Source organism: Plectropomus leopardus, chromosome 4, assembly GCF_008729295.1.
Source record: "Plectropomus leopardus isolate mb chromosome 4, YSFRI_Pleo_2.0, whole genome shotgun sequence".
Lineage (NCBI taxonomy): Eukaryota > Metazoa > Chordata > Actinopteri > Perciformes > Serranidae > Plectropomus > Plectropomus leopardus.
The window spans coordinates 12,777,764-12,791,768 of record NC_056466.1 but is presented as its reverse complement, the minus strand read 5'-3'; the positions used below and the strand labels follow the sequence as shown (position 1 = coordinate 12,791,768).

At 39.8% G+C, this 14,005-nt stretch overlaps 1 protein-coding gene across 4 annotated transcripts in view; it reads left to right on the top strand.

Moving 5' to 3' along the window:
* The window catches only part of npnta (nephronectin a), a 62,826-nt gene extending 50,022 nt beyond the window's left edge, over window positions 1–12,804 (top strand). For all 4 annotated transcript variants that reach the window (XM_042485954.1, XM_042485953.1, XM_042485952.1 and 1 more), the window contains 4 exons: window positions 5,704–5,793; window positions 7,919–8,017; window positions 10,782–11,041; window positions 11,329–12,804. In XM_042485954.1, coding sequence (XP_042341888.1) covers window positions 5,704–5,793; window positions 7,919–8,017; window positions 10,782–11,041; window positions 11,329–11,439 — 560 coding nt within the window. In that variant the 3' untranslated portion in view covers window positions 11,440–12,804. The remainder of the gene's footprint in view (window positions 1–5,703; window positions 5,794–7,918; window positions 8,018–10,781; window positions 11,042–11,328) is intronic.
* The last annotated feature ends 1,201 nt before the right edge of the window (window positions 12,805–14,005 follow it).

The following is a 14,005-nucleotide window of genomic DNA, read 5'->3' as shown; positions in this document are numbered from 1 at the left end:
GGGTTCATCATTACGAGTAACAGCTTTCATGACACATATTACACTACACATATACAGTAGAAGTACACATTACGCAAGATATTTAACCTATTAGAGCAGCTTTAACAAAAAAAATAAGAACTTGTTGCATAGCAGGTTATTATCTGTGTTTTTTTATGTTTGATAGTGAGGTGCCCCTTTTGTTTACTTTTCGGTCAAAGACTTTGACGCTTATTTGTCTAAGGATTCATCTTCATTAGCTCTCTGACAATTTCTGCTCGCTAAATTGGAGCATATTTGCATATTTTTTCATCTGAATCCTGAGACATTGTGTTTATTGTGACACATGTCACCATCTGGGGAATCAAAAGTGATGTCTGCCCCGACAGATGATGTGTATTATCATATTCATTTTGTATTCAAACACATGAATATGTGCGCACATGGTGCTGAGCAGTTGGCAGTCAATTCCCATGCGTACAAAGTTTATCTTCCAGCTAACAACATGCAAGTCTTGGTGCTGAACATTTAGAAATACATTTTAAGATTGTTTTTAATGTAAACTGGTAAAAATGATTAAAATCAAAGTCATTTTGATATCAGATTCAATGTAAGGCAGTGTGAGTTGTGTGTATTAATGCTTTCAAGTTGTTGTCTCAGTGTAACACTTAACCCTCTAACATGATCTCAATCAAGCTAAATCCACCCCCATATAACAATTTGGTCTGGAGAAGAAGTAATTCCCATTTTTACAGGATGATAAATTAGTTTGCAGTAGCGTGCTAAGTGTTTAGGTAAGAATATTTCTCTCTCAAGGTAATTATCTTTCTGGCTTCAGTTAACAAACACAAACTGGTTCTCAGCCAGACTGTTGTTTATCCACATGTCACACCACGCTCCCTGCCAAGCATGTGTCTGTGACACCAATTACATTCAGAATGCATCATCAGTCTTTGTTTTAGTTTGACGTTCTCGATCAAAACAAAATTATGGAATTGAATCATGAAAATGCTGCAGCAATCAGAGGTGGTTGAGATCATTTCTTTTTGAGGAGGTAATAATTAATGCAATCATCTGCTGTTTTCTTCTCACGTGCACCTTTACATAATAGTTTTAAATGAGATGATCCCTGTGGCATGTTAAAACTGAAACAATCAGTTCAGGACAAAATTAGTTTTCAGATTGTAAACAGATTCTATCTGTTTAACTGGATTTGTTTAAAATTCACACGCACACTTTTGGCAGTAAAAAGAGTTCATCGAGAACTTTTAATTGATACATAGAACTTATTTTGTGGCAAAATGTCATTTACATCCTTCCAGTTCTCACTCCTCTGTATACGTCTTTTGTATAATTACCTTTATTTGATTTCATGCTTTCCACCATGAGGTTTTTTCTTACAATCTATGCCTAACAAATACTGATACCTTGATGTATTAGATAGTATACAATATACTGTCTGAGGGTGGTGTTAGGCTAAAACATCAATACTATCATATACATGAGACACATGTACATTCATACCACATTCATACATTTAACATATCATTTGTGCCCTTTTGTTTCTCACCCCTCTCTATACTTATTCAGTACAAATAAGTTAAAATTAAAATGCTATGTGTTGCATAGAGAGAGTATTATGTGATGGGCAAATACTTTATATACTATACTGTTGGTTTTAGGATTTGTTGGCAGTAACAACAGAAAAATGCCAGCTTTATCCTTTTAATTGTATCCCCTGAGTTCTAACTGCATAGAGCAAACAGTTTAACCAGGAACTCTTCAGACGTGTAGTTTCTGTGAATTTGCACATTATTATTATGATAAACAGCAACACAGAAAGGTGGCAGAAGGAGGCTTATTTGAATGTATGCACAACTGTATAAAGTGCACAAAAACATGCAAAGAAACATAAATAGAAGTGTCTCCCAACTGATCTTTGGTGTCACATTGGCTTGTGGGCACAACAAAAGTCAGTGTTAACCAAAACCTAACATTCAGCTCTGTTGGTGTAAAAATGTCTAGCGAGATGCAACAGAAAGTACAGGATAAGAGGTGAGATACTGTGGTTCAAACTCACCTTGCCAGATGGCATCACATAATTAGAAAAAGGAAAGAGAAGAGAAGATTACATTAACACCTGTCTGCACTGCTTGAGGGAGACATCAATCTAATAGTTCGCACCACGGCAGAGCAGTTCTAGAAATCAGAGCTGCTGAAGATGGTTTGAATAAGATGAGAGTGGGAGGGAGGAGAGACACCGCTGAGTGATTATTCAAATAATTAGACGGAAATAGCAATCATTTGAATGAGAGCATCATGGCATGAAGAACACCTCAGCTGTGCCTCAATTGGAGGTGTGTACCGAAGTCAGAGTGTGTCCAGTGAAGACCTTGTACCTCCTACCTTTTCTTGTTTTCAATTCGGAGAAACAGTTAAGGGACTAGTTCAATGTTTTGGGGAATACAATTCAATACAATGGGTAGAATTAGATAAGGAGATACCAATCTCGTGTCTTTGTGTCAAGTCTAAATCTGGAGCTGCACAGCTGAGAAAACTCTAGGAAATCACAGCTTCCAGGCAGATAATAGATTCATTTTTATATTTGCTTGTCTATTGATTAAAGAATTGTGCTAATCAGTGAGCTTTAGTGGTTCTGGCATTTAGATTTTTTTTTTTCTCTCTTCTACTTTGTAGAAAGCTAACACTTTCTTCCTGTGACTGATAGATAGAGGATAGACAGATAGATATGCGCTCTGTTATCTCTATCACCAAAGTGTATCCACTCAGTCCAAAAACGAGACAGCTGATAATGTCAGGGTATGTGAGTGGAGGTCATGAATTGAGGTCTGTAATGCAGTCTTGGGCTTCCAACTCATGGATCTATGAGCTTGCTTTTACCTGGTATTAATATGGGTGATCCAGTCCCAAGTGGACAGCAGTAATTTCAAGTGTTAACATCCACCAAGACACATTGTGATCCAGTCACTCAAACCACTTGTCAAGGTGGTCTTAACCACATATCTTGTGCCCTGTAAACGTTAATGTGTCTTGATAGGTCTTCGACAAGGACTACGTCATCAGTGAAAGGAAGGGGAGGTTGTCTTGGTGACAGTGCACAAATGCTATATAACATACCCATTTTACAGTAAGTTGGAGGAAATCTTTTGACCGTCAATCATTTCTTTCTCTCTGAAAGGAGATGTGTTGAATTCTGCTGACAGCGACATCTCCAGCTGTATTGACAAAACCACTAACGTCACTTGAGAGCATACTCCAAGCAAGTTTGGATGTAATAACAGTGTGCAGGAACCTTTGACCATCTAGAATAAGTAACTTATACTTTAGTAATTAAATCTGAACACAGCAAGTGGGCAGCTAGACACACAAAATAAGTTAGAAACAATGATGTCACCAAAACACATTTTAATACCAGGTATGAACAGGGTGTTGTTTATTGCGATCAATTTGTCCAAAAAATGTTGCTTGACCTGTGTAGCAGGCACAGTTAACAAGCACAACTCTCACAAGATGGTGCCCTAGTCCAAAAAACTTACCTTGTCTTGTCAACTTCAAATTTTCTATAAAACCCTTTCAGCATATTCTCTCTTTTCTTTCCCTAAGCTCCAAGTTGGCATTTAGATTAAAGGTTTTAACCCACAAACAGTAACATGAATGTAATGATTTAACAATATGTCAACACAAAGGGAAAGTTCATATCTAAAAGGCAAAGTCACATTGCATTAAAAAAAAAAGAAAGAAGTATGCTGTGTTTGTCTCAAAACCAAAACATAAGAGTCAAGGATAAGTTATTGCTCAGCCTTTGGCAGAACAAACCAAATCCCCCTTGAGCTGCTTTTATTGACCTCCCAAATAGTTGGCTGAAATGAACCACAAAAGGTCAAGAGGTAAAATAACAAGGTCCCAACATAGTTGTTGAGCAAATGCACCATAAGTTGTTTAAAGGGTCACTCCCCACAAATTACAAACCTACCTCTGGCGGTGTCTACCCACGCACTAAGTTACAGTTTCATGTTCTGAAATTTTGAGATATATGAGATTTCTCCCCTAACATGACTAAGGTTAATGGAGTTAAAGGAATGCATTAGAAAAACATCAAGAAATTTGTCTTTGGAGAAACAGTGTCTCTGTTGCTTGTGATAATCCACTGACCTTGCTGTGAAATGTTTTTGTTTAAACTACTTTTTACTGAGGAAAAGGTCACATGAGAGCTGTTGACAGCGAGTCTGTGGATCGTACAAGTAACCAGGATGCTTTCTTTGAAAGACACGTTGGTGTTGAGTGTCATATTATCTGCATTTTCAATGATTTGAGCAGCAACAATGAAATCACATGCTTTGTTGTATTAAAAAATCTTTTTTTTGTGGCAATTGAGATGTGTCTTTACATTTTTATACACAGTTGTTTTGATAGTACCTGTACTGTACTTTGATTAAACTGACCTTTTAACATACAAAATGGCACAAAAACAAAAAACACAACACAGTCTCTCTGCCTGAATTTTAATAATTAAACAAGGTATCTATCCCATCAGTACAGCAGAGGCAAACGCAACTATTTTATACTTATAGCCTCAGTGTTCAAATTTCAGCTCCCTTAATTGGCATATGGCCGTATTTACTCTTTATATATCTACTTTACGACCGGGCACAGGCAATCAAGGGGCGGGGGGAGACCCTCATTCCTTAAAAGCACAGAGACACACAAACACACATAGACTTGGATGCCTTGGATCGCTGGAGAGCCTGGTGTGAGTGTGACCTTCCTGCTGTCAGATTCCTTCGACTGTCAGACTACATTGCAGTCTGCCAGGTGGTTGTGACCCAGTGTGGGGATGGGCCCTTTCAGTGCTCAGGCTGACTGGAGGGGCCACATGTCTGGGGGAGACACGGTTCAAGTGCAGGTTACAGCGCATTCACAGCATAGGAGACAGAATCTGCTTGGGATGCAGAGAATAGTTTTATTGATTGTTTGTCTTATTAAATTCCACAGACTTGTCTCATCTGAAAATGCAGTAAGATGATGATGTTTTACTTTTGTTTTTTGGAGATTTTCTCTATGAGGAACCTCTTTAAAGCATTTGAAAAACAGTGAAGACAATCTTCATTCAAATAGAGAAAAGGAGCCAAAGCACGTTTTGCCAAAAGAAGCTCGCCACTTTAAAAGTAAGAGAGGAACTTTCTGTGCTTCACTTGTCAGTCGACCTTTACAGTAATAAGACAACTTGGCTTATAGTATTTTGGGCAGTGTGACCCCATTGGAGAAGGAAAGAGGCTATTTAAGGGCTGGCTGTGTGTGTGTGTGTGTGTGTGTGTGTGTGTGTGTGTGTGTGTGTGTGTGTGTGTGTGTGTGTGTGTGTGTGCGTGTGCGTGCACATGTACTTCAGCTCCAGTTTGTGTGGCAACAACATTTGCCCGCACATTGCATCAGATGAACCATCGGCCTTTTCCTTGTTATGATTCACATTTGACTTCTGGTGTTATTGCCGATTTTCTCAGGTATTCTGGTCTTGTTCTGTGCTGTTTAACGTGCTTAGCTCAGGGTATGCAGCCACTAAACCATGACATTGATTTATCCTTGCAGAGTCCTTGTAGTGTAATGACACAAAGCCACACAATAGCCACAAGCAGGGATGCCAGTGAGCAAATATAATACCTTTGTTAATCCTTTATCTAAACCTGTGTCTCTCACCTCTCTCCTCAGTCCCTCGGAACCACGGCCAGAACACTGTCCTTGGTATCGACTTTGACATTGAGCTTGGCAACACGGCAGATGAAGCCAAGGACGACCCAGGTAAACAGAGCACATTTGACAGAGACAATCAGCAACAGCCCTGCTGTTAGCAGACTGCAGACCTCAAATGATGACGGACGAGCCACATTTGCTGTGGGCAAAATGAAACTGACAATCAACTCCTGCAGTGGTTGGTGCCGAGGCAAAGATATTATAGTGACCAGATGTGTTTTGATAGGCCCTTCACCAGGAGGTGACACATGACATCTGGCCGTATCCGTTTAAAAAATGGCTCACAGCCCAGAACACACTGCCAGACTTTTCCACTTTTCACATTATGCTTGCTTGATTGCTCGAATGATTAATTGATCATTTTGAAGTACATCAGTGCTGTGCTTCAGAATGCACCATAGCACTCAGTGTAGAGTTCTTACAGCAACAATATGAAACTAGCTTTTGTAAAGAGACAGCATTTTATCTGTCATATTTGCTCGATGTGATTTATTGATGTCAATGGTATGCAGATTAAATTGCCTAATGGTTTAGTTATGTGATTATTTTGGTTCACAGTGCATCATTTGCTATGCGGCGTCAAGATAGAAGGCGTTTTCATTGGCTCAGAAAATGAACTGAGAAGTGTTTTGTGGAAAACCTATTTCAGGGACAAAATGATGGATGTTATTCTTATCTCTGAACCAATTTGTACAGCAATGCATGGATGATGCTGCAACTGTTTTGCCTGCATTGCCTTAATGTTATTGTCTTGGCATCATCGCTGGGAAAGAAATCATCACTCATTGAATATTACAGCTCTCTGTTGTAACTGTAATGTATTTTTATTAAGGTGTGGGGTTCTGTGTGCATACAATAGCCTAGATGTGTAGAAACAGTCGCTCTCATTCACATACACTGATAAACTACAATAATGACCATCTTGTGATGAGATCACTCCAGCCACAATACAGTGATCTGTACCCTGAAATGTGAGCCAGGTCAAATAGTGCCTACAGTAGCTTTTATTGTCCTACCTCCAGCCCCCTTGCTCTGACTGCACCCATCTTCAACCTCAACCTTTATTTTGATATCAGCTTTATACCTGTAAAGTTTCATAAGCCAGGGATGTTAAGAGGGGGGTCCAGTGGCCCCTGACCCACTTTCTACCCCCTGTAATTCTGGCCCCCTCCCTCAAACCATGCCCATCCTCAAACTCAGCCTTTGTTATGATCTCAATTACACACCTTTAAAGTTTTGTAAGCCAGGGACATAAAGTGGGGGTTTCAATGGCCCCTTCCCCTTAACACCCTATGTCCAGCCTCCATGGTCAGACCACACCTATCTTCAAATTCGGTTTTTATTGGGATCTCAGCTACACGTCTGTAAAGTTTCTGAGACAGAGGCATAGAGTGGGGGATCAAAAAGCCCCTTTCCTTGTCCTACCCTAATTCCAGCCCATTTTGCTTGGCCCAAACCCATCTCTGAACTTAACCTTGATTTGATCTCAAATGTTCATCTGTCAATCTTTGTGAGCCAGGGGCGTAATATAGGGATGCCAATGGCCCCTTTCCTTAATTTCTAACCCCCTCATTCTGCCCCCCTTGCTCAGACCACACCAATTTTCACACTTACACACCTGTGGAGTTTCGTGAGCCAGGGGCATACATTTGGGGTCCCAATGGCCCCTTCCCTACTTTCTACCCTGCTAACAGACGGATGGACAGATGGACAGACAGACAGACCTAAAAAAAATACTCAGGACATCTTCTGTGGTAGTTATTGCTGCACTTGGTGTCTCTGGGACCACATTTTATCATGAAGACATGCACACAGACTTACAAGGGAAAAAGCCAGCTTCATACCTGCTGTTGTGACATTGTCACAGCTGGTAATGAATCTAGCAACTCATACAAATATTTGGGATTATTTTTAGATGGATGCATTTCTACTTGCAATCTATGCCGCTCCTTTTCCACTCGATTTTTCCTCAATGATTACAACATTAAAGCAAATGTTTACATTTTTATTGTATCATCATGCTTATAGGAAGGGGCTTCAGCAGTCTACTTGCTCCCAGTAATATAGAATCACACAGCAGGGCTCCTGCAAATCACAGAGAGCAGAAGGAAGCCTCTTTGCATGTGTGTGTGTGTTCTCCACTTCTCTGAAAAGTGTGTTTTATTCTTCTCAGCGTCTGGGTATCTGAGCTGCTCCTTTGATGACGGTCTTTGTGGTTGGATCAGGGACAAAGATGGAGACCTGCACTGGGAGACGACGCCTGATCCGTCAGGTAATAGAAAGGCTATTATCACTCATGCACACACCAGGGAAATTGTTTATTGTATAGTCAGTAAATGGAAATGAGAATAGCTGCATCTTTTTACTGACATGCACACGTATGCAAACACACAGAGAGTCAGACAATCTAAGCAGCTCAATTTTGTTCTACTCAATTACAGGTCAAGATGAAAATTACTTGAGGGAAGTAGTTTGTGTTTTCTGCGGATTAGTGCTTTGCTCTACAAAGCGATGCAAATGAGAAGTGGATTACGCGACCCGTCAGCGATACCTGTGGCTCACATTAAATGGGAACACGACACTGTTTTTCTTGGGGTTCAGATGAGGAGAAAATGTGATGAATTACATTGAGAGTACTCAGAGAACGGGTTATGAAGCCTAAACAGTGCAGCACACTGGCACTGTTTAAGCAACACTAACTACATCTGGCTTCCTCTGCCAGCTGGCTTAGTCTTTCAGTTACTAGTGTGTTTCCAGACACTCTGAGTGAGGCCTCAGTTCAGCCAAGTTTGTGCTCACTCATTAGAGAAAGTAAAGATTTTTGCCCAGACCTTTAAGTTCCCTGGAAAATCATTTACAGTAAATCATAGTCTTAGCTCTGAGTGAGAGTAATTCCATTTAACATTTCAGTTCGCAGTAGCATTTGGTGAATATATTCAATCAGAACATCTGAATAGTGTTTTATTTATGAATATGCATACTTCTTCAGTGTGACGTGAAGCGTGTTACTATTAACTGTTCATTACTTTAAGTTGTTTTGATAGACAGCCACTGGCAAACACTCATGGCCATTTAAGGATTGGCACAGATTTGGAGGAGACTCATAACTTATGCAGAAAGCGTCTGTGGCCTACAGATACGTATCACACCCCCTGTGGTTAACACCAGCCCTGCACGGATCTGCTAGATAAGCAAAATACATCAGCATTAATCAGCTATCAGCCAGAAGCACTCTCACCTTTAAATTTTTAACACTATATAGCTCTGTTATGACTTACTAATGCATGAATTAATTTAAAAAATAATAATAATGTGCCACCGGCAACTGGCTGTACTTTGAGGTGACGAAACATAAGTGGGTCAAGTGTTTTTCAGTCGTATATTTTTTCATATTTTCTCTTTCACATATTGGAAACTCGATGAAATACTTTATACTTTTGTGTGCTATAACAAATAGACATGAGGGAAAAAGGTAACGCCTGCACACTGTGCATGAAAGTTGTTTTTTGATAGCCTTGCACCTATGCGATGTGCATATAACTATCCTGTTTTCAACTATGACAGACAGTAAGACAGACAGACCTACCTACCCTACACGTTAAAGGGTAGCTTCACCCAAATTACACTGAAACGTAAATCATTTTTAATATGTACAAATGTTTTGGTTCAGTTTTTTGTTGTGCCTACATCCAAAAAAAGATGAGTGGATTAATTAAGTTGCAAAGAGCTTTAAAAAGGATTGCATTTGCAAGTTTGCAATGCAAACACTCAAGGAAACGTAGAGTCTTAAGACGCTTAGACTGAAGAAACGTAGACTGAATCAGTCTTTAAAAAAACCCACAGACCCAATCGTTTGTGTAGGGACTGTTTAGAAGATCCAATAAAAAACTGTTCAATGTGAGGTCAGTTGACCTACATTGGCCTAAGTAAATTGGGATATTGTCTCTGGAAAAAACAAGTTTCTGTTTCTGTTTTCAAAGCTTAAACTCCTTTCAGCACTTTCTACTGGGTGGCAGCAAATACCTTTCACGCAGATATCCCAAAACCTTAATAAATAAATAAACTAAATCAGCATATTTTCACTTAGCCTGTGGAACTGAGCCATGCAGATAGTTAAAGTTTTGCTCGAGTGGGTCAACCAGTCTGTTTAATTTATTAGAAATTGTGTCACATTTTTTCTGTTTAATCTGCTTCTCAACTCACTTAGTTTGAAACTAGTGTAGGTGAACTGTGTTTAGTTCAGTGCAATTTAGAGTCCAAGAAGCATACCAATATACATAAGTCATGCACATTGTGTAAATACCAGTGTTCAATTCCAGCGAAAGATAATCCCATCAGCTCCTTTAACTTGGTCACAGGGGTTAAGTTATTTTTTGTGTCCTCTTACATGTTGTCTGCTGTTTTATAATTTGAATGGTAATGGTATAATTGGTTGAATGGTGCTGTCCAGGATTTGGCCAGTTTCAGTGAATCAAAGGATATTACAGTTCCTGATATCCCATGGGAAACTGATGGTGCAGGTGCTAGTTTGGCTAATGCCCATTTCTTCTCTATCTTTCCTTGATGTTGACTGATATTAAAATTTTAAAACCTCGACCTGGCTAGCTAGCAGCTAGTTAGCTAGAAGTTGGCAGTAGACTTTACAATAACAGTCTCTAAATATCACTAAATTTAGAAAAAAAGTACAAGTGCGGCCCATTTTTATGGCAGGGTGGGACATTGTTTATTGTTTATTTTTCAAGATGCAGTCTAGTGTTCGATAAGCACAATTCAAAGTTGCTCATTTTGACTGAGATGCTTATTCAGTTTTTTGTCTTTTAAGATTATTTTCTGGGCTTTTTTTTGCCTTAATCAGATATATCAAAAAGAACATGAAAGGGGGAGAAAGCAGGGATGACATGCAGCAAAGGGCCATGGGTCGGAATTGAAACATAGCCTTTGAACATGGGGCGCCTACTCTACCAAGTGATCTACTGGGTGCCCCATTCAGTTTATTTTCATTAATTGAACATGACATCTATCACTTACTTCCCCAGGTGGACGTTACCTCACTATTCCCGAGGTAGGCAACAAGAGGACTGGGCGAGGGGCACGGCTGGTCCTTCCACTCACCCCTCCCTGGAACGACGGCAATCTGTGCCTGTCGTTCCGGCACAAGTTGGCAGGCCACCACGTGGGCATGCTGCAAGTGTTTGTGAAGAAAGGAAAGCAGTACAGTCCAGCAGTCTGGGGCCGGACAGGTGGAAATGGCTGGAGGCACACCCAAATCACATTATGGGGCACTGGCCTGGAAAGTGTAAGTACCACAGTAAAAATATCAGAGGAGAAGAAGCTCACTCATAAAGTGAGCATTTTAAATGATTATTTCCACAGGCACTTTTGGCAGTATGTCAAATGTTTGTATTCCTATTTATGAAAAATAAATTAGAGCAGCAGGCTGCATTTTTAAAGGAGTGGATCCATAAAAATGTAACATTGACGTCAGTCTTAATTAGAAATGCATGCTAGTCCTCATTCATCATGTAGCAGCACTTCGTTCCTCTGTGGTAGTACCTCAGTGTGCACGTTGCTGCTGTTCACCAGGTGATCCTGAAGGGGGAGCGTGGGCGTGGTCGGAGTGGCGAGATGGCTGTGGACGACATCACCCTGAGGAAAGGCTCCTGCACAGAGGAGCACAATCTGAGGAGACTCTGACTGACAGAGCAGAGAAAGGCAGAATGAAAACAAGAGGGAAAATCATCTCAAAGAGAACTGACTCTGTTGTGACATCCCCTAACTCTGCCGGGGCTCTCGCTGATCCCCACCCCCACCCCCTGCGCTGCCACCCCTCCAAGCCAGTCTGTGAACTATATCCAAAAAATTGTGTGTCTGCAGAACAGTGGGATCTCCCTCTCGACTGTCCATGAATAAAAAGACTGAATCGAAATGTCATGGGCGGATCCCAGCAGCACACCCCCTCGTCTTCTTAGCCTCCCTCTCACTCCATCACCTTGTTACTATAACCTGCATGTATCTACTTCCTCCACCTAACTGGCAGCCCTCCAGCCACAATGCTGAGAGGCCCACGTTCGCTTCATTTCTTCCTGGAGAGAGGATCGTTCTCTCACTTAAGAGTATGTGTTTGCCTTGCTTTGATCTTTTAACCACAAGCCATTGCTTTTTTATTTTCTTGATGTTAAAACATATGGCCAGGGGTGCATTTTGTGTCTGTTTTGATCAACAAAATATCAGAGATGGTATACACTTCTTTGAGGGTTAGAGGTTTTAAAAAAAAAAAAAAAAAAAGGACGAGAAAAATGTTTTCCCATTGGCTCCAAATCTGATAAAATCCCAAAATATAAAATCAACATGAGTGAGTTTAGCCCTTCTTTTGTTGGTCTAATCCAAGTTTTTGGTATTGCAACTGCTCTATAGCACAGTGTGGACTGAAACAGTGCAGCTTTCTTTTGTTGTCACAAGATCTGTTTGGTAGAAGATGGTTTAAAAGTGTAGCACCTTTTCTACCCTGATCTTTTATTGAAGCCTCCCAAATTTGTTTCAACGCTCCGTGGTCATTTTTCTTCAGATACTTGAAACGTGTCAAACAGAATCAGTGTTTGATTTCTGACACTTGCAAACCAACACTTACTTTCTATTATACAGTATGTGCTTTGTTATTATAAGTGCAGTTTGTTATAAAAGACAATACCAACAACTTTTTAGGCTTTCACAAATTGTATTATTGTAAATGTAGTTGTGTGTACATACTCCAAAATATCAATCCCATTTGTTGTGTGGTTTATACCTTATGTAAATTCATACATAGTTATTAATTGGATTTCAAAATGATTAGTATTTCAGCTTTTAATTAAAGAACATGTATACAGATGGAAACCCTTTGCAGTGCAAGGCTGTGTTTAATGTGCACACAGTGTGCTTGTCCCTGTGTTATGGTATAATGCTCTGTCTGTAACTTGCAAAGCACATAGTTGCATATCGTATGCTGTGATAATGAAGGGCATCTGCTGGAGTTTTACGGTTTTCTGTATGCATGGGTGCATTCACCAAATTCAGATTTATCCAGACCAGTATGTAAATAAAATACATTTGACTGATATGTTATGAAACACAGCATTATTTTTTTTCTTATACCATAAACATAAAAGTAATCTTTTATACTAGTAAAATTGTTTTAATTTAACCCTTTTTTAAACAGAAAAAACTCTGGCAAAGACAGGCAGCAACATAAGTTACAGACAGACAACATTTTTGTTTTTTCTTTTCTTTACATCTGCATCCCAGATAGCTTTTGACTTTTCTTTTCTGCTTTACTTTAAAGGTGCATTATATAAGATCTGGACAAAATTTTAGTTTAAAATATTCAAAAAATGAACTAACTCTATCAACAGTATGAAGAAGTTTCATACGTTTGATGTGACGTCGAAGATGCCTATGTGTTGTATTGTAGAGATTTTCACTGCTAAACAGCCAGGGACGGGCACCCCTTCTGTAATAATACATCCTGGCTTGAGAGGCGATATAAGGGATGTAAAAGCGATGTCAGAAGAAGCAAAACTAGAGTAAACATTGGTGTATCTTTTCAACGCTGGACACAGCTCTTGGAGAGTAAAAAGATGTGGTTTGATGCTGAACTCGCAACATTCCTTTAGAGTGGTAAGTAACATCTCTACTATTTACCAAAACATATCTTTAGTGGAACAACACAAACTGCAGGCTTATAGTTCGCACTTACATCTCGCCGTGCAGATGGCAAGATGTGACTGTTTTCTTTCTACTGTGGCGTTGCTAAAACTGAGCTAAGAAAGCTATAAAGTAAACTATACACAAACGCCACATGTGAAGATCATAAGCTAGCAGCCTTATTTTGCGCGGCTGTATTCTTGATCTGCAGTCAGTTGTGAGATGCCTTTATTTATTACTGATGACTGTAAATTGCCATTGTATGGACACAAACATCTCTACTATTTACCAAAACATATCTTTAGTGGAACAACACAAACTGCAGGCTTATAGTTCGCACTTACATCTCGCCGTGCAGATGGCAAGATGTGACTGTTTTCTTTCTACTGTGGCGTTGCTAAAACTGAGCTAAGAAAGCTATAAAGTAAACTATACACAAACGCCACATGTGAAGATCATAAGCTAGCAGCCTTATTTTGCGCGGCTGTATTCTTGATCTGCAGTCAGTTGTGAGATGCCTTTATTTATTACTGATGACTGTAAATTGCCATTGTATGGACACAGTAGTAGACTGACTAAA